Consider the following 26,753-nt stretch of genomic DNA (forward strand, 5'->3'; position numbering starts at 1 on the left):
CTCTATCCCAGAGGGCGACGTTCTCAGACAGAATATAAATGATATTACCCTATCGTTGTTTTGACTCTTTTACATTGTTTCTGATTTTGATAAAGATAAGTTTAAAAAGTGAGTATTTTTAAGTTCTTCAGTGGATATAAGAAAAAAATCATAGGTTGCTTCTTCATCTCATCGATAAGCTCTCTTATTACTTGGGATAGTTTTTCTCTAAGTGAAATGATTAGGGACATTTCTTGTTTCTGATCAAATAGTGATTAACAGATATTGTTGGGGTCTTTCTTTTTTCAGTAAGAAAAATAAAAGTTTCCTCATAATCATTACTAATAGTATAACTTCTGCCCTAATGTTCTGTTAACTTTTGCTATTTAAAAAGAATTATTTTATCATACCATACTAGAGGAAAATAACTGCAGTAATATTTTCTCTGGACCTAAAAGACAACATTCTGAAGAATTTTTATTTAATTATGTGGTAAAACCTTAAAAGTACAAATGCTCATCCAGTAAATTCTGAGTTCACAATAAATTGAATTGTAAAGATGTCATATTTTCCTTATTTAAAATTGGACCAATAAGAATGGTATTTAGGGTCATCAAACTGCTACTGAAAAAGAAATATATCAATAAGTTAGTATGTAGTCAGTTAATTGCTACATCAAATGTTTTGTTCATCTTTGCTGCAATTTCACGTCTTGCAATATCTCCAGCATTAAGAAAGGAAGTTACTTTGCGAAGTGGTTGAGATTATGAGCCAATACATTAGTAGTTATTTGTGAACATTAATGTAGTACTACTTTCAGTAGCATTGGTAGCTAATAGAAAGAGATTATGAACTAAAGGCTAAAGGACTGGGTCTGCCATTTATTAGTTGTGTTACCAAATTAAAAGACGCCTAACTCCTTGGAAGGAAAGTTATAACCAACCTAGACAGCATATTAAAAAGCAGAGACATTACTTTGTCAACAAAGGTCTGTCTAGTCAAGGCTATGTTTTTTCCAGTAGTCATGTATGGATGTGAGAGTTGCACTATAAGGAAAGCTGAGCGCCGAAGAATTGATGCTTTTGAAGTGTGGTGTTGGAGAAGACTCTTGAGAGTCCCTTGGACTGCAAGGAGATCCAACCAGTCCATCCTAAAGGAGATCAGTCCTGGGTGTTCATTGGAAGGACTGATGTTGAAGCTGAAACTCCAGTACTTTGGCCACCTGATGAGAAGAGCTGACTCATTAGAAAAGACCCTGATGCTGGGAAAGATTGAGGGCAGGAGGAGAAAGGGACGACAGGGGATAAGATGGTTGGATGGCATCACTGACTCAATGGACATGAGTTTGGGTGGACTCCAGGAGTTGTTGATGGACAGGGAGGCCTGGTGCACTGCGGTTCATGGGGTTGCAAGGAGTCGGACGCGACTGAGCGACTGAGCTGACTGACTAACTGACCTTGGGAAAGATACTTTATTTTTTAAAGTGCTTCCTCATCTGTAAAACGGTTTCAGTGTGTCTGTGCAATCTAGTTGTTTTATGAACTTTTTTCTCAATGTTAGTCTGATATTATTATCAGCATTCCTCTGTTGACAAATATACCTTATTGGTAAATAAATTTCTGTATCAAAACTAAAGTGTCCCAAAGCTAGCTGTATCTGTGGAGATAAATCTGTATATGGAAATATCTGTTCTGGGGTGGGGGTTTCTGTGAGTCTGCACGTGGGCATGCGTGTGTACTGGTGATGTGTGTGCAGGTGACAGCTCCCTATGCATATGTATGTGCTTACACATCTGTGTGTTCTTTATATATGCACATTTGTACACACATATGCCTATGTGTGTGCATTTGGATATCAGAGGACTGAATGAATAGTCCTTTCGAACTATAGTCCACTAGGCTCCTCTGTCCATGTAATTCTCCAGGCAAGAATACTGGAGTGGGTTGTCATTCCCTTCTCCCTCCAGAGTATCTTCCTGACCCAGGGATCCAACCTGGGTCTCCTGCATTGCAGGCAGATTCTTTACCATCTGAGCCACCATGGAAGCCCCAATTGTTTCATTAGCTAATTTAAAAAAAAATTTTTTTTTATTAGCTAATTTATCTTTTGGAAAATGAAAGAACAAAGGAAAACAGCATGATTTGTTCATATTTAAGTAAAAAGAAGTTTAAAATTTTACTTTTAGTGTTGCAGTAGGTACTGTTGCTTTTTAAATTCCTTTGAACACTGTCAAAGGATATAGTATGTAAACTTTGTTTTTAGACTGCAGAACCTTCCTTTTGAGACATTGATCTTTGTAAGCTCTAAAGTTTGTCACGTATTCTCTTTTTCATATAAAAAGGAATAACAGCTTGAGATTTATAACTTCTCAAACTGTATTTTCAGGAAAATTTATTGGATTAATATCTTTAGTAATTGTTTTTGGTCTTTTAACAGCTCAGCTGTCGTCATTTGTATGTTTTCCTATTTATATGTCTGTCTTACTTTTTGTAAGATTCTTTCTCTCCTTGTGAGCTATTAATTTGATTGTTTAGGCAATATAGAATAGTGATTAAGAGAACAAACTCTGGAATTCCACTTCCTTAAGTTCATATACTTATTTCACCACCTGACTGTGTGGCTTTCAACAAACTAACCTTCCTGCCCCTCAGTTTCCTCACCTATAAAGTGAGGATAATAATAGCATTTATCTCATATGTTTTTATTGAAAAATGAATGAGAACAAAATATAAAATATTTTATCTTATAATAATATAAATACGAGTGGCAGAGTGCCATTTTCCTGGTGTTAATCTATCTCTCATCTCATTTTTTCTTCTTTTTCAAAAGCTCCAGGAGCTTGCTTCTGTTCCTACTGCATCTACTTAGTCTGATTAAAGATTTCTCAGTTCCCTGCCTACTATAGAATAGAATTCATTCTAAGAAATATTACCCTCTGTCCCTTCCTTCTTTTCAGTACCTGAGGCAAAAATACTCGACTGGTATTTTGAAGCTTAGAGTTTAGGGGGGTTTTTTTGTTTTTGTTTTTTTTAAGTGTTAACAATAATGGGAGAAACTATCAGGACAAAAATTACAAATAAACAAGGGTGATATGACCAGGTTTCCAAAAAATGTACAGTAAAATGTGTTCCCAGTTCTTAGATTTTGAGTGGGACCAGTCTCTTAATTTTTCTTCATCTAATTCCACAAATATTTTAGTCATTTCTTTTTTAAAAATACAATTTATTTATTTTTTTATCATTTATTTTTATTAGTTAGAGACCAATTACTTTACAGTATTGTAGTGGTTTTTGCCATACATTGACATGAATCAGCCATGGATTTACATGTGTTCCCCATCCCGATCCCCCCTCCTGCCTCCCTCCCCATCCCATCCCTCTGGGTCTTCCCAGTGCACCAGCCCTGAGCACTTGTCTCATGCATCCAACCTGAGCTGGTGATCTGTTTCACCCTTGATAGTATACTTGTTTCAATGCTGTTCTCTCAGAACATCCCACCCTCGCCTTCTCCCACAGAGTCCCAAAGTCTGTTCTGTACATCTGTGTCTCTTTTTCTGTTTTGCATATAGGGTTATCGTTACCATCTTTCTTAGTGAATATTTATGATAATTCTTCTCTCTACAATTATTATTTCTTCTTTGTGACCTCGGGGTACTTATTCCCTGACTTTGTAAAATGTCAGAGCTCATGTGCTTAAGATCCCTTTCATGTTTAGAGAATGCTTCTCTCTCCTTCCCTCTTAATTTTTTTTTTTGTTTAAGTTTTATTGAGGTATAATTGACTTATAACATCATACAAGCTTGTGGTATATGCAGCATAATAATTTGATATATGTATATATTGTAAAGTGATTACCACAAGAAGGTTAGTAAACACATCCATCACCTCATAATTTTATAATTTTTGTATGTGTGGTTAGGAACTTTTAAGATCTATTCTCATAGCAACTGTCAAATATACGATAGAGTGTTATTAACTATAGTCACAATGCTATCCATTACACCCCAAAATTTACTCATCTTATAACTGAACGCTTTTACCTTTTGACCACTCTCACCCATTTTCTGCCCCTGGCAACCAGCAAGCTGTTCTCTGAGTTGTTTTTTTTGTGTGTTTATTTTCAGATTCCGTATATAAGTGAGCTTCATCCAGTGTTTAACTTTTTTCATCTGACTTATTTCACTTAGTATAATACCCTCAAGGTCCATTCTTAATTTTTTTCTTAAGCATTGCTAATGAATATTTAGAAACACAAGTAAGATTCATCTGTAGTTTAAGAAATCCAGTTAGTATAACTCAGGGTTCCCTTTATAAAGGAAGGTTGTATGCGAGTTTCACTGTAGTAACCAGGGTGAGTAGATTCACTGAAGTGAGAGCTAAGAGCTTTGTGTGACACATTGGAACATGAGATTGTCTAGAGAGGGTGTCTTAGGCAGGAGGGGGTGTATGACTGTAGAGTGGAAATTATAACTCCCTCAGCCCCTTCCTGGGGCTTCCCTGGTAGCTCAGATGGTAAAGAATCTGCCTGCATTGCAGGAGACGTGGGTTCGACCCCTGGGTCGGGAAGATCCCCTGGAGAAGGGAATGGCAACCCACTCCAGTATTTGTGCCTGGAGAATTCCATGGACAGAAGAGCCTGGCGGGCTACAGTCTATGGGGTCACAAATAGTCGGACACGACTGAGTAACTAACACACACATCGGCCCCTTCCTCCCAGAGATAGCTTTGTGTCTACTAGTGCTGAGGTTAGGGAGAAGAGATGGCTTTGGATAACCATGGGCTCTTGAGCATCCAAGGGAGAAGAGAAGGAGGATTCTAAGTGAAAGTATAGAAGGCAAGAATATTTGTGGTTGTTATATAGGTAAGCCACTCTTCTGAATGTCGTGTAAGTAAACACAGGAATCTCTTACATTCTGAAGCAAAGGAAGGTTTATTATACCCTGCTTTCATTCTACATGGTTCCTGAGTAAGAGTTGTAATGTTTTGATTATACATCTAGTAAGATGGGCTTCCCTTTTACTGTAATCTCTAATTTGTAAACAAAAGCATAACTATGTTATAATCCAGAGATAAACAGTATTATGTGGAAACTATAAGGTTGCATAGTGTAAGTTGGTATTCCAAGCAAAGTAGGATGTGTATCATTATGTTAAAGAGTGGTATGTTAAAGAACAAAAACTTCTGGTTTATTATGATATCTCAAAGCCCTTTAAAAAGAGAGTGATTAGGATTGATCAGTTTTCAGATTATTTTTATTTATTTTTTAAAGATTATTTTAAAAATGAAAAAGTACACACTGCTTTGATTAATCTGTAAGCATTATGGGCTTTTCTTTACAAGCTCTTCAAAATGCCAGTTTTGAAACACCCCTAAAACTACTCAGAAACCACTTAATTTTATACCACTGTCCTAATTAAATAACTTGTACAATTTTGATTTATAATGATTACCAACTAAGTTTGATCCTTCTTCTCAGGAAAATTAATATTCTCTAGAAGAAAATGATGTCATTTCAACAGAGAGCAAGGAACACAAATATTAACATAGACAATCTCATTTGTATATCTTTGTAAGGAAATTGTATGTGATGTCCTTAAAGCTACAAAGAGATTCAAAACACTAGAAGAGACTAAGGATCTTACTTAAAAGGAAAAATGTAGATTTTCTTTTAGGTTCTCTATTTTCTTCCATGCTGCTTCTCTTCTGCCACAGGTAAAAATAAAATTTCCCAGCAATCCATATGCTTTTCCCCTTGAACATTTATAGGCTTTAATAGCAACTGTCTATTTTGCTTTTTATTGCCATGGTTATTCAAGGTAAGCATTTTGCTAACATCTCTTTGAGAAAAAAAATATATTTTACAGACTTTACTTTGTACTGGCACTTTGCCTTGTAAGTAACATAAAATTGGGCTCATTGTAGGCGTTCAAGAAGTACCTACTAATTGATTCATGTCATCATCTACAAGGAAAATATTAAGTAACTTGCCCCAAATTGCTAATGATTCCCTTTGAAAATGCTCAGGTATACTTTCCTTATGGTCTGGCACAGTTTAAGATGATTATATAGCACCTAAAATATATTAATAGTTTTGATGAATTCCAAGCCATATTATAGAAATGACTTTTCTCTTAAGCCTTGGAGTATTACTATTCCATTTAGGAAAATACTTCTAAGTTACATTTGTTTTCAAATGTATGTCACTATGGCCAAGTGTCTGTCAGTGAGTAAGTGGATAAAGAAGATGTGACATATATATTCAGCAATGAGGAAGAAGGAAATCCTGCGTTTTGTAAACAATATAGATGAACCCTGAGGGCATTATGCTAAGTGAAGTAAATCAGTCAGAGAAAGACAAATATTGTATGGTATCACTTCTTTGTGATACCAGAGAAGAAAAGCCAAACTCAGAGAAACTGAGTGTTGAGTGGTGGTTGCTAGGGACTGAAGGATATAGGAAATGGTGCATAACAACAGGGTTCACATTCAGTTACAGGGTGGATGAGTTCTGGGGATCTAAAGTATAGAATTTTGACTATAGTTATTAATAGTGTAATTACTTCAAAGTTGCTAGGAGAATAAATCTCAAATTATGTAATGGGGTAGAGCTATTATGCTATAGTAGCATCATTTTGCAATATAAAATAGCAGCAAATCAACATGTTGTACACCTTAACTTACACAATGTTATATGTCACTTATATCTCAATAAAGCTGGAAAGTAAAAATTTTGTGACTAAAAGTAATATATAGTAAGATGTTAAATACAAGTAACTAATGTTAAATGCCATAAGGATTTACACCACGGGATTTTTTTTTTTTTAATGTTCAGAAATTAGTATACCAGATCAATTTTGTTTATATAAGATGGGAACTTAGAAACTAATGTGGTCCCTATATATTAGGAGATTGGATTTGACTTTAATCAGTAGGCATATGAAATACTAGTTTTACACCATAGAAAAAATGCTTAGAAGGGAAGAAGTCTCTGGTGTTACAAAGGTAAAATATGAAATAATCTGGGGAAATTTAGTCTATGTATTTACTGACAACACTATTTAAATTGCATAAGTGAAGCATTTGTAGCACATATTTCTTATTTTCAATGGTTTCAACTATTAAAAATTGGAGAATAAATCACTGTAATGAAATATCTCTTCTTGAAATCTTTGATAAAATTTTTATTTTTTAATATCCAAACTTAAAAAAGTAAATGCTTAAAGCTTGGTATTCACTTTTGTTCTCTTCTTCCTTCTCTTTCCCTCTCCCCAAAGCAGATTGCCAAACTGAGGCAGCAACTACAACGCAGTAAACAGAGTAGTCGGCACAGTAAGGAGAAGGACCGTCAGTCACCTCTCCATGGCAACCACATAGCAATCAGTCACACTCAGGTAGGCTAACAACTCGTTGTCCAGATTGGAATAATTACTTTCTAAGGGTTCACTGTAAGGAAGCATCCATCCTTTTAGGATTCAAAAAAAATTAATGTATATCTCTAGCTTGATTAAATTACAATGTTTTTTTATAAAAAAAAATGTTTTTCTTTTAGCCATATGTATAATCTTTTAATAATAGACATAACAGAGTATAATGGTTTCAAGGATGATTGATACTGTCCTGGACTGAAATCCTAGCTCATTCACTGACTAAGCAACTCTGGGCATTTTCTTATTTAATCTTCTAATAGTACCTTAACCCATCTATCTCTGTGTCGCTTTGTATATTTTACCCCACTTTACTTATGAAGAAATTGAGAATTAGTGCTTTTGTCCCCCCACCCTGCCAAACTTGTACTGATATATCCTATGGAACAAAATTTAGGAAATGATATTCTAAATTTACTTACAAATATTAATGTAAATTTTAGTAAATCAAATATAGTAGTATAGCAGAAGCAGCCCAAGTTGCGTATCAAAAAAAAATTTAATTAGGGGTTTAATTTCACAAATGTAAGGATGATTCAACATTAGGAAATGTATTGTTAGTTCATTGCATCAGAAAGTCAAAGCTGATGCTGAATAATACTTGATAAAAACTGAGTATCCATATGTGATAAACTTATTTTAAAATAGGATACTTCCTAATGGAACTACCTGCAAATGTGGTGAGATCCTGACAGTAAAAAACTGAAAGTATTTCTGTTTGAAATAAAAGTTAAGTCATAGATGTCTGTAATTACTGATGTTATTTGCTACTCGTTTAAAGGTCCTAGACAGAGCAGTAAGAAAAAGAAGTGTTATCACTATTTATGATATTGTTGTATATTTAGAAAACTAAAGTGAATTTGCTAAACTATTAAAACTAATGGTAGGATGGCTGAAATGGGAAATACTGGCAGTACCAAGTGTTGATGAGGATGTGAAACAGTCAGAACAACTACACGTCGCTGGTGGGAACACAAAACGGTACAGCTACTCTGGAAAGAAGTTTGGCATTTTCTGAAGAAGTTAACATACACAGACCATACAGCTCAGAAATTCTATTCTTTGGTATCTGTCCATGAGAAATAAAACATAATGTCTACACAGTGACATCTATACCAATGTTCATGGCAGCAGCATTTATAAAACTCAAAACATGGAAAGCAGCAAATATCCATGAACTGGTGAATGGATAAACAACACTTCATACATCCATATGGTGTAATACTATTCAGCAGTAAAAAGAAGGAACTGATGGTATTTATGACAACATGGCTGAATCTCAAAACATCATGCCAGTTAAAGAAGTCAGAAGCAAAAGGCTATATGACCTTACATCTTCAAAAAGGCAAAATGTTGCCTTTTTGAAAAGTATTAGAAAAGCTGACTGTAGAAAAGCCCTAGAGACTTTTTTTTGGATGATAGAAGTTTCTGAAATGCAATTATACTGATAATTGGATGACTCTATACATTTACAAAGCTCAAAGAATTGCATATTAAAATGGGAGGATTTTATTGTATATCAATTATACCTCATCAGAGCTGTAAAACCAACACTGCAGACATTTCAAGAGAAAATTCACATATGCCTTCCTTTTTTTCTTGTCAATCTGGTAGAATTAATATACTATTCATTCTTATTCATTTATTTCAAGCACCTTTCCTGTATATCTGTGGACTTACTGATTAACAAGAAAAGATTTATACACTTGTTCCCAATTTACATTTTTTTTGGCATTGTGGTTATGTCTAAAAATAATTATCTTGCTATACGTACTGAAATACTTATAGATGAAATATGAAGTCTAGAATGTGTGCTAATACTCCAAGAGCAAAAGCAAGTGGATGTTTAGATGAAGTAAGATTAGAAACTGTTAATAAGTTTTGGAGCTGGATTATGTACACCTATTAGTTATTCTGTTAATTATGATTATAATTTTTCACAATAAAAAGATTGAGAACTTAATAAATGTGTAAGATATAAATACATAGAAATCTATTATTTTCTCCTGTACTAGTAAACGTTAAATACTGTTCCTTCTACTTATAACATTACTGACACCAAACGCATGGGGTTTTTTCCACACCAAGGAATTCTCCAACTCTCCAGACACCAACCAGGCATCCCACAATTCAGTTACAACACTGACTACCTGGAGTTAGCACCGACCCCACAGATTAAGAACTCCGCTCCATGAAACTGCCCCTCGTCAGATGCCAGTTGAAAGTTCCAGGTCATCATCTGTACTTTTGACCTACCAGTAATAAAGAAGGGATTCTGACAGCTCTGACTTCAGGTTCAGTAACTTGCTGTAAGGGCTCAAAAAACTCAGGGAAATACATTTACTTGCTTATTACAAAGGATATAACAGGTCCATACAGATGAACAAATTTGGAAAACTCAGCAGTGGCCACAGGACTGGAACAGGGCAATGCCAAAGAATAAACTTCCACACACTTGCACTCATCTCGCATGCTAGCAAAGTAATGCTCAAAATTCTCCAAGCTAGGCTTCAATAGTATGTGAACCGAGAATTCCCACTTTTTCAAGCTGGATTTAGGAAAGGCAGAGGAACCAGAAATCAAATTGCCAACATGCATTGGATCACAGAAAAAGCAAGAGAATTCCAGAAAAACATCGACTTCTGCTTCATAGACTACACTAAAGCCTTTGACTTTGTGGATCACAACAAACTGTGGAAAATTCTGCAAGAGAGGGAATATCAGACCTTAGGAGGCAGGTCTGATACCTACCTGCCTGTGGTCACCTTACCTGCCTCCTGTGGAACCTGTATGCATGTCAAGAAGCAGCAGTTAGAACTGGACATGGAACAATGGACTGGTTCCACACTGGGAAAGGAGAACAACAAGGCTCTATATTGTCACCCCGCTTATTTAACTTATATGCAGAGTACATCATGCAAAATGCCAGGCTGGATGAAACACAAGCTGGAATCAAGATTGCAAGGGGAAATATCAATAACCTCAGATATGCAGATGACACCACCCTTATGGCAGAAAGTGAAGAGGAACTAAAGAGCCTCTTGATGAAAGTGAAAGAAGAGAGTGAAAAAGGCTTTCCCTACTGAAAATGCAAAATCCCTACCAGAATGCAAAATGTAATTGTTGTAAAATTATAGCAGTTAAAGTGGATCTCTAAATAGAGATTGTCAGATAACACTTTAAGGAAATCAAATATAGAATCCAAAGAGAAATGTTGGGGCAGTTTTATTACCATGTGGGAAAAAATACTACTTTATAACATACAGAAAAATAAATCATGATAGGTTAAATATTTAAATATGAAAAACCATAAAAGTACTGGAAGAAAGATATTTCATACTAAAGTAAACAGCAAATGAATGACAAAGAGTTACAACTTCAATATGAAAAAAGCGCATACGTTAATATGAGACAAAGGATGTTCGCAGGCAGCAATTCACAAATAGCAGGAGCCTAGCATGTGTGTGGGAAATATTCATTTAATCAGTGCCTAGCCGCCTACTTCATTGTGAATCATATGTATCAACTTTAACCATTCAGATTAAGGTACAGATCATATTATTTTTCTTTTTCCTTGTTCATCTTTATGTTTTTAATTTCCTTTGTGTCCTTTAAGTTCCTTGAGAATCATCAGGCTTGACTTCCACTTTATGGTACCTCCCACAGGACAGCTGTGAGGGGTATTAATTTTTGACAAGTCCTGCAAAGGACTTTTGAAAACAGCCTTAAAGCTGTTGAGTGAGTGTTATAGAACTTATCATGATATTGTTGCCATACTACTTAGTAATCCAAAAGGTTTTCTTAAATTTTGGATAAAGTAGAAATGAAAAATACTAGATGGTGATTGCCACAGTGTGGGAAACAAATCATTTAAACACACACACACATAAGCATAGAGCAGAGCTGGAGTCACATGATACATTCAGTTTACATGATTCCAACTGTGCTTTTTCAGTAAAAACAGAAAAATGAATAAAAAAACAGTACAGAGGATTCTGATATTCTGCTGAAAAAATGTATACAGTTTACAATTATAGCTTTACACTTTCATAAAGGATTATTTTGACTGTAATTTTTACCTTCTTACTTTGGAAACTAAATTGCTATATGTATACCTGAATTTATATTGTATTTGAAATGTCAAAATAACTGCTCACTGAGTTCCTGTTTTAAGATTTACCTTGCTCTTCAGTTCACAATTTCTTCATCCACAAATAATTTGATTCCACCTTACCTTGTGTTTTGTAGGCTGCTGGATCAAGATCAGTCCCTATGCCGCTGTCAAATATATCTGTGCCAAAATCATCTGTTTCACGTGTGCCCTGCAATGTAGAAGGAATAAGTCCCGAATTAGAAAAGGTATTCATTAAAGAAAATAATGGGAAGGAGGACGTGTCCAAGGTAAGGGTACATGGGATGTTTGAATCCCTTTTTTCTTTAATACTGTGAACTGTCTCAGTCTTCTTTTTTGTTACAGCTGTATTAGATATAATTCACATACCATACGATTTACCCATTAAAAGCGTACAGTGGTTTTTGCATGTTCACAGTTACTCAGTCAATACCACAATCAACTTTATAGCTTTTTCATCACCCTCAAAAGAAACTCCATACCTTTTAACAGTCATCTCTTCCTTTTCCTCCAGTGAGACAACCACTAATGTACTTTGTCTATTAACTGGCCTGTTCTAGGTATTTCATGTACATGTAGTCATGCAATACATGGCCCTTGTATCAGGCCTTTTTCACTCAGACTAATGTTTTTAAGGCTGAACTAAGGTTCATTTATAGTGTAGCATGTATCTATACTTTATTCCTTTTTATTGCCAAACAATATGCACTCATACAGATTTTATTATCCAGTCATTAATTGATGAACATTTGTATTATTTCTACTTTTTGTCTGTTAAAAATAATGCTGCTGTGAAAAACCTTTATATAGAAGTGTTTGGGTGAATGTGAGGTTTTCATTTCTCTTGAGTATATACCTAGAAGTGAAATTGCTAGTATGGTAACTCCTTGATTAACCTTTTGAGAAACTGCCAGATTGTTTTCCAAAGTAGCCACTCTGTATCATTTTACATCCCCACCAGCAGTGTATGAAAGTTCAGATTTCCCCATATTCAACAACACTTGTAATTACCTTTTTTATTATAGCCATTCTGGTGGGTGTGAAGTGGTACCTTATTATGGTGTTGACCACTGTATATCTTACTTGGAAAACTATTTAGATTATTTGCCCTATTTCAAAATTAGGTTTTTTACTATTGAAATGTAAAAGGTCTAAAGTTCTTACTTTCTAGATAAAAAGTCCTTATTAGATAGATGATTTGAAAATACCTCCCATTCTGTGGGCTGTCTTTTTCACTGTTCATATCTAAGAAAATATTGCCTAATCTAAGGTTACAATGATTTAGTTTTGTGTTTTCCTCTTAGGGTTTTATGGTGTTAGTTTTCACATATACTTAAGTCTTGCATCCATTTGAATTAATAAAAAATACTTTATAAACTATCTCTGTCCCAGAATAGAAATCTGGACACTGCTGCACATGAACCTATATTTGACCACATTTTAAAGGTATATTCAACAAAAGAAAACATCAAGTAGCCTTTGGCTTAATTATCTCTCTGATGGTTTTTTAAAACTAAAATGTGATTTATGTCAAATGTGTATCTGATTCCTTCAAATAATGTATAGGTTTTAAAACTGATTTAGAGTTCATCTCAAAATTCACATGATTTTATATTTATAAAATTGATGTAAAAAACCTTTTTCCAACTTTCACTATTGCTTAGCAAATATGAGCACTAATCATAATTTATTGTATATTCTTCCAAATATGTGCCTGTATGTTAATATATGTTGAATCATTGTATGAATGTACCATAATTTAAAAGTCCCCTACTGGTGGACATTTAGACTGTTTTCAATTTTTATCATCATAAGCAGTGCTTTAGAAAACATGGTGTACTCTTGGCAGACAATTTCCTGGCAGTGAAATTGCTAGGTCAGAGCATTTGCACATTTAAAACTTTGATTAATATTTTTGCTAAAATTACCATCCAAAAAGGTTGTGCCATTTTACTCTAAGAGTTAAATTTTTATGTTATATTCATTAGGCCAAAAAGGAACCCTTTAGAAATTGTGCTCTTAGCTTAGCTGTGCATACCACTAAAATGTTTCCTTTATATATTATGTGACATTTAAGAACAGTAATGTAAGGAAGTAAAATTGGTCTAATTTTTTCAGGATGAGATAATCAGTCACATTTGCTAATTCTTTAAGAACTGCTAAGCAAAACTATATTAGAAAATGAAATTTACTGATGTAGTTCTGGTTTTAAATAAGTCATATTCTAATTTCACAGTAAACATTCTGAAATTACTTTGGGGTAACCTACACAGTTACAACTAAAATATTAATTTTAAGAATTTTTAGGTTTATGATTAAGTGTGCCTCAAAGTTTTAATAAATCAAAATGTTGTCATTTTGGCAGGTGAGCCTGCCAGTAGCTTCCGAAGTATATCAGTGTTCTAAGCCTTTATAATTTCCATCATTATTTTGTGTAAATATGTAAACCTCTAAAATCTGTCTTGTTATTCTAATTCTCTGAACCCTCTCCCCAACAAAACAGAACTTGGTTAAGGAAATTGATATATATTATCCAGTTATAGATTCAGAAGTGGAAGTACAGAAAAATTGTGTTTATCAAATAGGACATGAGTAAAAGATAACTCAGGTTCTTAAACTTTTAAAATTACAAATTGTTACATTATTATTTTACTGATTACCAATATTGACATTTTATTAAAGTAAGATTTTCTTAGACTTAAATATATGTTCTAAGAAAGACCTCTGTCGTAAAGGCCTCATATATTTTCCAAAATGATCTTTCTTGATGGGTTGTTCTGAAAAACTCCCACATCTATCATGTAATTTTGTTAAAAAAGAAAAAAAAAAAACCCGCACCAATGATTTCTTAGAATTTAGTGCAGAGTTGTAATTAAAATCTAAATTTCGTTAAGAAAAAAAAATGTAATAAAATAGTTATTTTCTTAGCATTTGACCAAGTAAATTAATATATCTTTGGGAATATTTCTTTCCTAAGTTGGAAAATTTTACTTTTGTTATTTGTTACAAAATGAATTAATGTTCCATAACATAAATGACTGTTTTCTTTATAGTAGCATGGTCATTGTCAGGTTGTAAAGGTGGTATAGTTTTGGTTTAGCAACTTTGCATAGATAAATGAAATTTTCATTTTAGGTTTTGGCCTTTACTTGTTACAGAAAAAACTGATACTCTTTGAGTCTCATGTTTTACCTTAATTCATTTTGCATCTGACAGTGTTTCTAAAATCTCTGAAATGACAATCCTCGGGAGTGATAACCCGTAAATAGTGAAAATAAGTTGTAAATAAACTAAGCATATACTGGTTCTTTTTTCCAAGCATTTCATCTTTGTCTATATAATAACAAAAATACTGTAAATGGTTAATATATACATTGTATTTGTTGACCTCGCTTTGTTAGCTTGCTGATGAGTAAGATACATCTTTACAGCAGAAGCAGAGTAGAAAGAGTCAGAAGCTCTGATGAACCATGTCAGCAGGAGCTCTATAAGTTCTTTATTGGTGAAGACACTGTACTAATGAGGTCTAGGGTCTTCTTAGGTTGAAAATATATGATTCATATATGAGTCTACAATTATAATTTCATTTCTATTTATTTTTGCCATTCAGAACAATGCATTAGAACTAGGCAGAATTCATTAGTAGTCCTACTCAATTGGATACCAAATTAGTAGAATTGTTCAGTTATATTAATATCCTCCATTCAGTTCTACTAGAATAAATCTGTTTATTAGACACTTTGGGTAACCTGCAAAATCTGTTTCTGGCTTGTAAAAGGAAAAAAAGAAAGAATGAATGAACAAATGGAAATCCATACCTGTGAATATGAGATTTCTCTTTTCTTATTAGTAAGTCAAAGTGATTTCTGGAGTAGTTTGACTAATTCTTTGGACAGATGTTTATGGAGTGTCGGCTGTCTGCCAGGCACAGTGCTAGGCATTAGGATCCAGTGTTAAAAGCAGCCCTTGTCCTAGAGGAGTATTCCTGGGAGTACTGACCTAAAGGTAACTGGCAGAAACGATGACCTAAGATTGGCCTCTGTATTCTCTGAAGCAGCAGCTATGCTGGCAATAATAGTGAAAAGTGAAATCAAAAGGAACAGCCTGTGCTGTCTGTGTGGATGCAGTGCATGCCGCCCCTGACTGTGCTGGTGCTGCCCCTCCAGCCTTTGGACATCCCGGACGGCCGGAGAGCGCCCCTGCCCGCCCACTACCGCAGCAGCAGCACGCGGAGCATCGACACCCAGACGCCCTCGGTGCAGGAGCGCAGCAGCAGCTGCAGCAGCCACTCGCCCTGTGTCTCCCCCTTCTGTGCCCCGGGCTCCCAGGACGGCAGCCCCTGCTCAGCAGAAGACTTGCTCTACGATCGTGATAAAGGTGAGGATGGGCTCATCCACTTGGGTGGCGGGTGTTGCAGGGCCTTGCTCATTATACTTCCTTTGTCTTAGACCATTACATCACCTTTTTTCTTTTGTTGAATGGTGGGATTGTAAAGGATTGGTTGATCTAGGTTTGTTTGTTCATTGGTTTCACGTACCCCCTTCTTTGTGACTTTCGCAAACATCTTCCATAAATGTGTCAGAGGAGCACAGCGCGTGGTTCCAACAGCTAATGAAAGCTATAAAATGAGTGTGGACAGCTTCACATAATACAGCACACAGTTTTTCCCTCGGTGTCGTCCAGAGTTAAGGATGGTTGTGGTAGACTTTAGGTTTCTCGTGCCTGAGGTTAGATTTCATAATCAGATTAATTTGGAAGGAAATAATTTCTGAAAATTCTGTTGGAAGAATGAGGATATTTTTAACCAAGTAGGATAAAGTTTAACAAGTACCTGCAGCACATCAGGGATCACATTATGGTATGTAGATGAATTATTAACACCAATAAGAGTGCAGAACCCGTGGGGCCTCATATTGCCTGTCAGGCCCTCCCTGTCATGTCCTCCTGTCCTGGTGTCAGGCCCGCCCTCCCTGCCCGTGTCCTCCTGTCCTGGTGTCAGGCCCTCCCTCCCTGCCCGTGTCCCCCTGTCCTGGTGTCAGGCTCTCCCTGTCATGTCCCCCTGTCCTGGTGTCAGGCACTTGCCCACCAGTGTTCACTCTCCTTTCAGTTTCTGGCCCCTCAGGCACAGAAGGTCCCAAAGACTGCCCCACTTCCACCTTCCTAGTGACTTACAAAGGAATATTGAGCTTCCTTTGTAACACATTTACTGCTTCTCACCACAAAGAAACAGATCATAGGCAACAAAAATTTTAAAACATGAAAAAAATAAAGTTTACAAAATCTTACAGGATTTTATGGGCCTTGTCCCGGCTTGACCCCCAGTCCTCTCAGTTTGTTTTGAGGCATTAATACATTTAAAGTGCCCAGATATTAAGTGCTAAGCCCCCTGAAGTTTTACACGTTTGCACTCATGCAGCCACCTCTTAGATCAAGATACAGAACATTTTTTGCATCCCAGAAGGCTCTCTAGCTCCCTTTCCAGACAGAATCCTTCTCCTCTCTGCCTGGAAGTAACCACTGTTCTCACTTCCATCACTGTAGTCTAATTTCCCCCCATTACTGGATTTCACAGAAATGAAATGATACAGTCTGTGTTCCTTTGGTCTGGCTTATTTCAGTCATCATTATACCTGACTCTCTGCTGAGATTTTAGAGGGAAGCTACCTTGGACTTGGTCGTCTGCTTTTATTTCTGTGGGTGGACATCAACGGTTCCCCCCTTTCATTTCACCCTTTCGTTACTGGAAGCCTTGGGGTTCTCTTCCTCCATTAAGAATGTATTGAAAGCAGAACCTTAGTTAGGCGTCTCTCTGCTTCAAGTGGAATGTCTGTTTCATAGAACATCAGACTAGGGAACTTCCGATACACTAAGGTGTCCTACCACAGCAGACACTTCAGTCCTCACATTTCTATATGGATGTTTCATAATAAATCAAACAAGAAGACACCTTGCCTCTAGTAGGAGGGTTTGTTTTGAAGGTTAATAATCATAACTTGTTTTAGGATGCACAGGTGGTAAATGGTGAAGCAAATCTTGTCTGATTGATTCCAAAACCTGTATTTTTTGTTATACCAGTAAAAAGGATAAGTGCAGATCACTTTTGCTACTTATTAGCACTTGTAGTTGGGTTAAAAGGAAAAATAAAAATAACAGTGATACAAGGCTAGGCAGTAAATTCTGAAGTTTTGTTTTCTTTTAAGTATAATACTGTGGATAACTGAGATGCTGAACCAAAAGGGAGATGTATTAGGAAATTGATAGATGAGTTCCATTTTGGTTAGCTAAGTTTGTGAGGTTGCCTTCTCGGCATCTATGGGACTGTATTCGATGAGGCGTCTCACAGCCACTTAGAACCACATTCTCTTTATTTATCTGTTCATGGACACTTAGGTTGTCTCCATGTTTTGGATATTGTGAATAATACCACAGTGAACATAGGAACACATGTATCTCTTTGAGATAGTATAATAATCTGAATTCTGATGATTTTTTAGGGAAGTTAGACTTTTGCCTAAGACTTTACCTTTGGTTGTATATTTTTTTTTCTATCCCCTTTTATTCTTTTTACCAGATATCTGCCTGTTAACGTTCTGTTCCTCTTGTGTGTGTGTGTGTGTGTGTTTTTAATGTAAAATGAGAACACTTGTCCAGATCATCTCTTAAGGCCAACAGTTTTAAAAAAAAAAAAATTGTTTTCTTAGTAAAACAGGGTGATAATACGTGTTTTCATACTTCATACCACTGTTGGGGTTAAATGAGATATTGGAACAAAGTGCTTAGCGTAACTCCTGGTATGTAGTAGACATTCAATAGTGTTGGGTGTGACTAATAGTCTTTTTAAAAAAAATTTCTTTAGAAACTAAGGAGATTGCAGAATCATTTAAGACACTTTTCCATTTTCTACAAAACTACCTCAGTTTGGAAATTTAAGACCTCATGACATAAGTTTCTTAATGTACTTACCAATGTAGCTTTGAGGCATTACTTTGCAATTAAGATCAAGTTTATATTACTGTTTTCTGGAAAACTGTGTGACCTATTACAGTGGTCAGTTTCTAGGTCTCAAATCAACTACCTTCTTTGTGAAGGAAAATTAAAAAGCATCTGTGTCTTTTACATATGTATGTATATGTGTCTGTATCATACATGTATTTTAGGATTGGGAGTGGAGGTTTATGTATTTCAGCTGAGTTTATGCTTCTGGTTTATTCAAGATATGTTTCTTGGGCATCTACTGTATGTCAGGGACTGTACTGGAGAGTGGAAAAATAGATAAGAGGAAGATGTGATACCTATTTTTAAGAGCTTTATACTCTAATAAGGATTAATAGTAACGTTAACAAATATACACTATTACACAAGTATGTTCAGAATACTAAAGGTACAAAGGAGAGGGAGTTGTCAGTTTTGCAATTTCTGAAACTTACATATTTAAGTCATTCAAACTATAGAATAATCTCTAACTCATTGCTTCTCTATGAACAGCCCAATTTTTTACAATACTAATTCTGGCTTACAGTTTTTCCACTACAAAAACACTTTTCCACAGTAAAGCTTAAATTGATCTTTTGTTTCTTTGTCTTTATTTCCTGTAAAGAAAAAAGGGAAGCTATAGGTTTCTAACAGGTTTGGATTGATTTGGAGTACCTACCTCTTCTGTAGTTGCTGTTGTGGAATAGCTAGGTTAGACATCCAGAACTGGCATGCACACACGGGAGAGGAACAGGCATGTGAGTATATTGCTCTAATGAGAGGTGGGCTGGTGTGATTATTTTTCTAGTGGTCATCTGCTATATACTTATCCTTTTCCTGACTGTGTTATTTCTGCTTATCCCTAACATCTGTTTTTCTCCATGACACATGTATACTTTGAGACCTATAAAATAATTTTAGTTGATTAGCATGTTGGTTTTTCTTTGGTTCTTTCAATTGCAGTGCCAAGACGAAAACACTCTATTAAGAAAAGTCTAGTCTTTAAGAGACTATTTTCAGGTTTTAGTTTTTTGAGTTGGGTGGTTTGGGGACAGATTTTTCCAGTGACTTAAAGGCTGAAGGCAGCCAGCTATCATGTGTAAAGTTGCTTGGCTAACTAACCTAGTAACAGCCACAGTTGTACATAATGATTTGTGTGGAGAATTCAGGGATCCTGAATAAGAGTTCACATCTGCAGGATATACCCTATGATTAGTTAGCCTAAATTCTACCTTATCACGCCCAAAATGCAAGGGAGAAAAACAGCCATTTATATACTGTAAATGGCCATGTCAGATACTCGTTCTTTCAGCAGCTCTGCCGGCTTTTCTCATTGGAACCAAGTCACAAAATCTAGACTTCATTCTGCCACTTATGGCTGATCTTTGGCACAATTCACTTAGGCAGTTATAAAATTCTGCAGTTTTGCAAGATATTATGGAAACATTGATTATTCTAATCATGAAGTCAACTGAACCATTCTACTGAGGCCAACCACCAGGAGTTGTATTCCAAGATTCCATAAATTGGCTACTTGGAACTTAAACTGGGTTTTCCCACAGGAACAATGTATATTATGTGGATGGAGTTTCCAAGGGCCAGTGCACGTCAATCTGTTTAACTCATACCATGATTTAACTCATTAATATTTCTAAACTTTGGGTATTAGGACTGAGAAGTCCATAGTTGCAGGAAAGAAAGAAACAGTATTATCTTTTCAGGGTCTAGGGCTGACCCTGGCCAGACTTTTGAAAAAGACTCTCTTTGACGTCTTATTCCCTTCTGTATACATTTTAAACTCTATTTGCAGTCATCTTTAGAGCTCTGTTTCTTAACACTCTTTGATGTTTACCTTTAACATACTTTAACCCTCTATCTTCTAGACAGCCTCATCGGCCCAGATTTTGTGGCACTTTTCTTTGTGGTTTATATTGTGAAAATAGATAGGTTAGATATATTTGTTTTAGCCACTACACCTTGAAAATCACTTTGTTTGAGCCTTGATCTGTTTCTCGATTAAAAGGTTATCCCCACATGATTCTAAGTGCTTATTATCCTAGAAGAACGCCTCCGTGGTAAAATTACAAAGAGTGTAGAACTCTTACTCCAACAAAGGAGTTATTCCATAGGTTAAAAACTGAACTTCTGGAGAATGACGTCCCTCAGTTCATCTTCCCCGTTTTGCTTTTTCAGGATTGCATCTGAAATTATGTGTATTTACATTATCTGATGTGTGTAAGCATCCAGTAAATGCCTTTCCCCACTCTTCCTGGAATGTTTACAGTTGTACTAATGGCAGTTGCTGTGCTGACTTTCTGTAGATGAGTTACTGTTCTTAATTCAAAATTATTAGTAAGTATACAGTTCAATTTAGCATTTACAACCTAGAGTCTAAAACAAAAGCAAACCAAAATTTATTTATATGCCTGCATATATAATTTTGATGTATATAATTTCCATACCTGGGTCGGGAAGATCCCCTGGAGAAGGGAATAGCAATACACTCCACTATTGCCTAGAGAATCCCATGGACAGAGGAGCCTGGCGTGCTACAGTGCATGGGGTTGCAAAAGACTTGGACACTAGTGAGCATGGATGCATATATAATTTCACTTAATCTCCAGTTATCTATTTACTAGGATATAAGCTCCATCAAGAGCAGGTAACTTTAATTTTCTCATTACTTTATCCTCAACAACTAGAGTGCTGCCTAGCATTAGTATAGAGTAATGCTTAAGTGGAGATTTTTTGAGTATTCTTTCTTCATGGTATGTCCATTTTTTAAAGAATATATTGTTAAAAACAATAGAATCCTTTTCTTTAAGTTCTTTAATTATATATGTTAGGTTTTTGGATGTTTGGGAAGAGTAGGGTAATCCTCCCTGCTACCCAAAAAAAGACAATAAAGAGTAACCACTCTAAGGTTATGCTAACAGTGATGACAGGTCTTTGGCGAGAAAGAAGACATAAAGTTCAGATTTCCTGTTGAAATTACAGAAAAGAAAGTAACTTTGCTAATATCTATCACTTCTTATACTCTGATCATGACTAGGGAAAAAGTAGGGTATCAAGTAGACTAGAAGAAAGGGGAATCTGTTGAATTTTTTCTTTCTGTTATCTTTTATGTTCCTCTAAGAAGAAATAGAAAGCATTGAAGCCATTCTTTGCCCCGTGCCTTTGTAATAGAAGGCAGACCCAGTGAAGCTGTTGCCGAAGCTCTAAGACTCTTAAGTAGGAGCCTAGAATGTTAGATTGGAACTTGATCATCTAGTCTCATGAGGACACTACAGTTGAGATAGATCACAACAGTGATGCAGATAGCTTGATGGTCACGGACTCTGACTCTGCTGCAGCCATTGAATCTCTGCTCTTCCACTTACTAGTTGTGTATCTCTGGGCAAGTTACTCAGGTTTTCTGTATCTTGGTTTTCTGACCTGTAATTTAAGGGAAGTGATGGCACTGCCTCATAGGATTGTTATGATGATTAAAGGTGCTCAGGCGCCTTTACCTTTTTTATCTCCTGTAATATTACCACAATCCTGTGAGTAGGGACAGTGTCATTATTTTAAGAATGGGGAGCCTAAGGCCTAGAGAAATGAAGTTAGCTTTCCTAAAGTCTATGGAGTCCAGAGGCCAACAGAGATCTTTGTAGGAACTTCACACTACTTGTTGCCGCCTTTGCAAGAGGAATGACCATTTCACAGTCATTCAGCTGTGAAAGAGCCTGGTGTGTGGAGAAGGGTACAAAGTCGTATGGCTGGAGCCCAGGGTAAGTGGCAGGGAGGAGAAGGCAGTGACGGTGGAGACGCAGGTAGGAAGGTCGCTGCTTCAGAAGGGTCTTGAGCCTCGCTGAAATCGACAGACAACCAAGCAAAGAACTTTGTCAGCTAAAGGACATGACCGGCTCTAAGGATAAAGCTACAGAAGTGGAGAGAGGCTTTAAGAGGAGGAGATAAGATGCTATTTTAATAGTCTAGTCCTGAGTCTCCAAACTTGGCTTATTACACAGTTTTTTCAGCAGTTTTTAATCTATACCTGTAATGTGAATTTATATATTTCTGATAATCTAAGTACATGGTTCAGTCCATATACAAAATATGTATTAGTAAAGTTTTCTTATTTTTAGGGGTAAAAAGTAAATACATATAAATGTTCTCCAGTTTTCTTCCTGCATGTCAGCAGATTGTTCAGTGCACTCTAGTTGGGAGCCACAAGTGTAGGGCAAAGATGAGGAGGGACAGCACGGGCAGAGGAATCGAAAGAAATAGACTGAAGAAGCAGCAGCAGCATTTGGTGGTTGATTAGATGTACAAGGTGAGGGGTTAGAAAAATGAGGATAAAGGCAGAGTTCTAACAAAGTTCTAGCTTGGAACATGGGAAAACAATTACCATTGTGAATAAGGCAGTGAATGTCAGAGAAGGAATAGGCTTTCAGGTGACTATTATATAAGTTTAACATTATATTTGGTTATCTGCTTAGAGATGTTATAATGCCATTTCCCTTTAAGCAGGAATGAGGAGAGAGGAGAAATACTGAACTTTTACCTAATATTGATACATAGCATTTTGTTTTGCCTTCTCTTTTGCTTTGTAAATATATAAGTGCACATTTAAAATTATATTGAAACTTTTATTAGAAGTTTTCATTTTTCCCTCTGTAGGACACTTTAGGAGCACTTTAATATGAAACACTGTGTTTCAGGTTTTTGAAAACTGATGTCCCTGGAAATTTGTTCATCTAAAAAGCTCAAGAATGTGAAAACTAAGGTTCTACCAGAAGAACTCTTCTAAGATCCTTCATTACATTACTTTTCCAGTTATAAAATATTCTGGGTAATCTGAAATTTATTTTCAGTTTAGTTTTACCATTGTGATTAATAAGAGGCATGATTTTAGTCTATAAATTGGTTTGAAGACTGTCTTCAATAGGGTGATTTGCTTTCATTTTTAACTGCCATGTCAGATAAATTCAGAGTGATTTTTTCACATTCGTGAATAAGTCTGAGTGACTCGTTAGTATGTTGATGACGCCAAGTCACATTTGAAGACAATACTAAGCAGTGTTGTGCTGCCTGTCAGGATTATGTTTGCAAAAGAAGCTCTTGTGTATTGTGAGTACACAAAAACAAAGGAGCAACTAGAGTTTGTTTGCTTAATTTCTAAATTATCAATTTAGTGAATGCAGAATAAAATGTAAAACATGGGTCTAACATTTGGAATGCAAATTAAGTCCCAGTTAATTCAAAACACAGTCTTATTTGAGAACAGAGTTCAAAAATACAAGTGACAAGGGTTATGATGTTAATTTTTTCCTCCTTACCTTTTGCTATATGCTGATCTAAGAAAGATCTTAGCTGTCTATAGCTGTGTTGTTTTTTCTTTTTTAATTGTGTAACCTTCTCATAAGGGCTTCCCTGGTGGCTCAGTGGTAAAGAATCCATCTGCCAATGCAGGAGACATGGGTTCAATCCCTGGGAAGTTGGGAAGATCCCCTGGAGAAGGAGGTGGCAACCCACACCAGTATTCTTGCCTGGGAAATCCCATGGACAGAGAAGCCATGGGGTTGCAACAGAGTCGGACATAACTTAGCGACTAAACAACAACAAACCTTCACATAAAAGGTTGACTTTGCCTTGGGTTTATCCTGTTTGGGACTCTCTGGGTTTCTTGGACTTGGGTAGCTATTTCCTTCCCCATTTTAGGGAAGTTTTCAGCTATTGTCTCCTCGAGTAATTTCTCATGGCCTTTCTTTTTGTCTTCTTCTTCTGGGACTCCTATGATTCGAATGTTGGGGCGTTTCACATTGTCACAGAGGTCCCTGAGGTTGTCCTCATTTCTTTTGATCCTTTTTTCTTTTTTCCTCTCTGCTTCATTTATTTCCACCATTTTATCTTCTACCTCACTTACCCTATCTTCTGTCTCCGTTATTCTACTCTTGGTTCCCTCGAGAGCTTTTGATCTCATTCATTGCATTATTCATTTTTAATTGACTCTTTTTATTTCTTCTGGGTCTTTATTAAACATTTCTTGCATCTTTTCAATCTTTGTCTCCAAGCTAATTATCTGTAACTCCATTTTGTTTTCAAGATTTTGGATCATTTTTATTATCATTATTCTAAATTCTTTTTCAGGTAGATTCCCTATCTCCTCCCTCTTTTGTTTGACTTGGTGGGCATTTTTCATGTTCCTTTACAACACCCCAAGACACATATTAATCAAATTAACAAAGATCAAACACAAAGAACAAATACTAAAAGCAGCAAGGGAGAAACAACAAATAACACACAAAGGGATTCCCATAAGGATAACAGCTGATCTATCAGTAGAAACCCTCCAGGCCAGAAGGGAATGGCAGGACATACTGAAAGTAATGAAAGAGAATAACCTACAACCTAGATTACTGTACCCAGCAAGGATCTCATTCAGATATGAAGGAGAATTCAAAAGCTTTACAGACAAGCAAAAGCTGAGAGAATTCAGCACCACCAAACCAGCTCTTCAACAAATGCTAAAGGATCTTCTCTAGACAGGAAATGCAGAAAGGTTGTATAAACATGAACCCAAAACAACAAAGTAAATGGCAACGGGACCACACCTATCAATAATTACCTTAAATGTAAATGGGTTGAATGCCCCAACCAAAAGACAAAGACTGGCTGAATGGATACAAAAACAAGACCCCTATATACGCTGTCTACAAGAGACCCACCTCAAAACAAGAGACACATGCAGACTAAAAGTGAAGGGCTGGAAAAAAATATTTCACGCAAACGGAGACCAAAAGAAAGCAGGAGTCGCAATACTCATATCAGATAAAATAGACTTTCAAATAAAGGCTGTGAAAAGAGACAAAGAAGGACACTACATAATGATCAAAGGATCAATCCAAGAAGAAGATACAACAATTATAAATATATATGCACCCAACATAGGAGCACCGCAATATGTACGGCAAACGCTAACGAGTATGAAAGAGGAAATTAATAGGAACACAATAATAGTGGGAGACTTTAATACCCCACTCACAACTATGGATAGATCAACTAAACAGAAAATTAACAAGGAAACACAAACCTTAAATGACACAATGGACCAGCTAGACCTAATTGATATCTATAGGACATTTCACCCCAAAACAATCAACTTCACCTTTTTCTCAAGTGCACACGGAACCTTCTCCAGAATAGATCACATCCTGGGCCATAAATCTGGTCTTGGAAAATTCAAAAAAACTGAAATCATTCCAGTCATCTTTTCTGACCACAGTGCAGTAAGATTAGATCTTAATTATAGGAAAAAAATTGTTAAAAATTCAAACATATGGAGGCTAAAGAACACGCTTCTGAATAACCAACAAATCATAGAAGAAATCAAAAAAGAAATCAAAATATGTATAGAAATGAATGAAAATGAAAACACAACAACCCAAAACCTATGGGACACTGTAAAAGCAGTGCTAAGGGGAAGGTTCATAGCATTACAGGCTTACATCAAGAAACAAGAAAAAAGCCAAATAAATAACCTAACTCTACACCTAAAGCAATTAGAGAAGGAAGAAATGAAGAACCCCAGAGTTAGCAGAAGGAAAGAAATCTTAAAAATTAGGGCAGAAATAAATGCAAAAGAAACTAAAGAGACCATAGCAAAAATCTGGCTGAATGGATACAAAAACAAGACCCCTATATATGCTGTCTACAAGAGACCCACCTCAAAACAAGAGACACATGCAGACTAAAAGTGAAGGGCTGGAAAAAAATATTTCACGCAAACGGAGACCAAAAGAAAGCAGGAGTCGCAATACTCATATCAGATAAAATAGACTTTCAAATAAAGGTTTATCCTGTTTGGGACTCTCTGGGTTTCTTGGACTTGGGTAGCTATTTCCCTTCCCCATTTTAGGGAAGTTTTCAGCTATTGTCTCCTCGAGTAATTTCTCATGGCCTTTCTTTTTGTCTTCTTCTTCTGGGACTCCTGTGATTCGAATGTTGGGGCATTTCACATTGTCCCAGCAAAAGCTAAAAGCTGGTTTTTTGAAAAAATAAACAAAATTGACAAACCATTAGCAAGACTCATTAAGAAACAAAGAGAGAAGAACTAAATTAACAAAATTAGAAATGAAAATGGAGAGATCACAACAGACAACAATGAAATACAAAGGATCATAAGAGACTACTACCAGCAGCTCTATGCCAATAAAATGGACAACTTGGATGAAATGGACAAATTCTTAGAAATATGTAACTTTC

General features: G+C 36.0%; 1 protein-coding gene across 1 annotated transcript in view; it reads left to right on the top strand.

Annotated features, from left to right (window-relative positions):
* GLCCI1 (glucocorticoid induced 1) overlaps positions 1-26,753 on the top strand; it is a 117,283-nt gene that overhangs the window by 78,291 nt on the left and 12,239 nt on the right. Inside the window, exons 4-6 of the mRNA XM_061164959.1 lie at positions 7,253-7,369; positions 11,651-11,803; positions 15,701-15,911. Of these exons, the coding sequence (XP_061020942.1) occupies positions 7,253-7,369; positions 11,651-11,803; positions 15,701-15,911 (481 nt within the window). The remainder of the gene's footprint in view (positions 1-7,252; positions 7,370-11,650; positions 11,804-15,700; positions 15,912-26,753) is intronic.

This window comes from Dama dama, chromosome 18, assembly GCF_033118175.1.
Source record: "Dama dama isolate Ldn47 chromosome 18, ASM3311817v1, whole genome shotgun sequence".
Taxonomy (NCBI): Eukaryota; Metazoa; Chordata; class Mammalia; order Artiodactyla; family Cervidae; genus Dama; species Dama dama.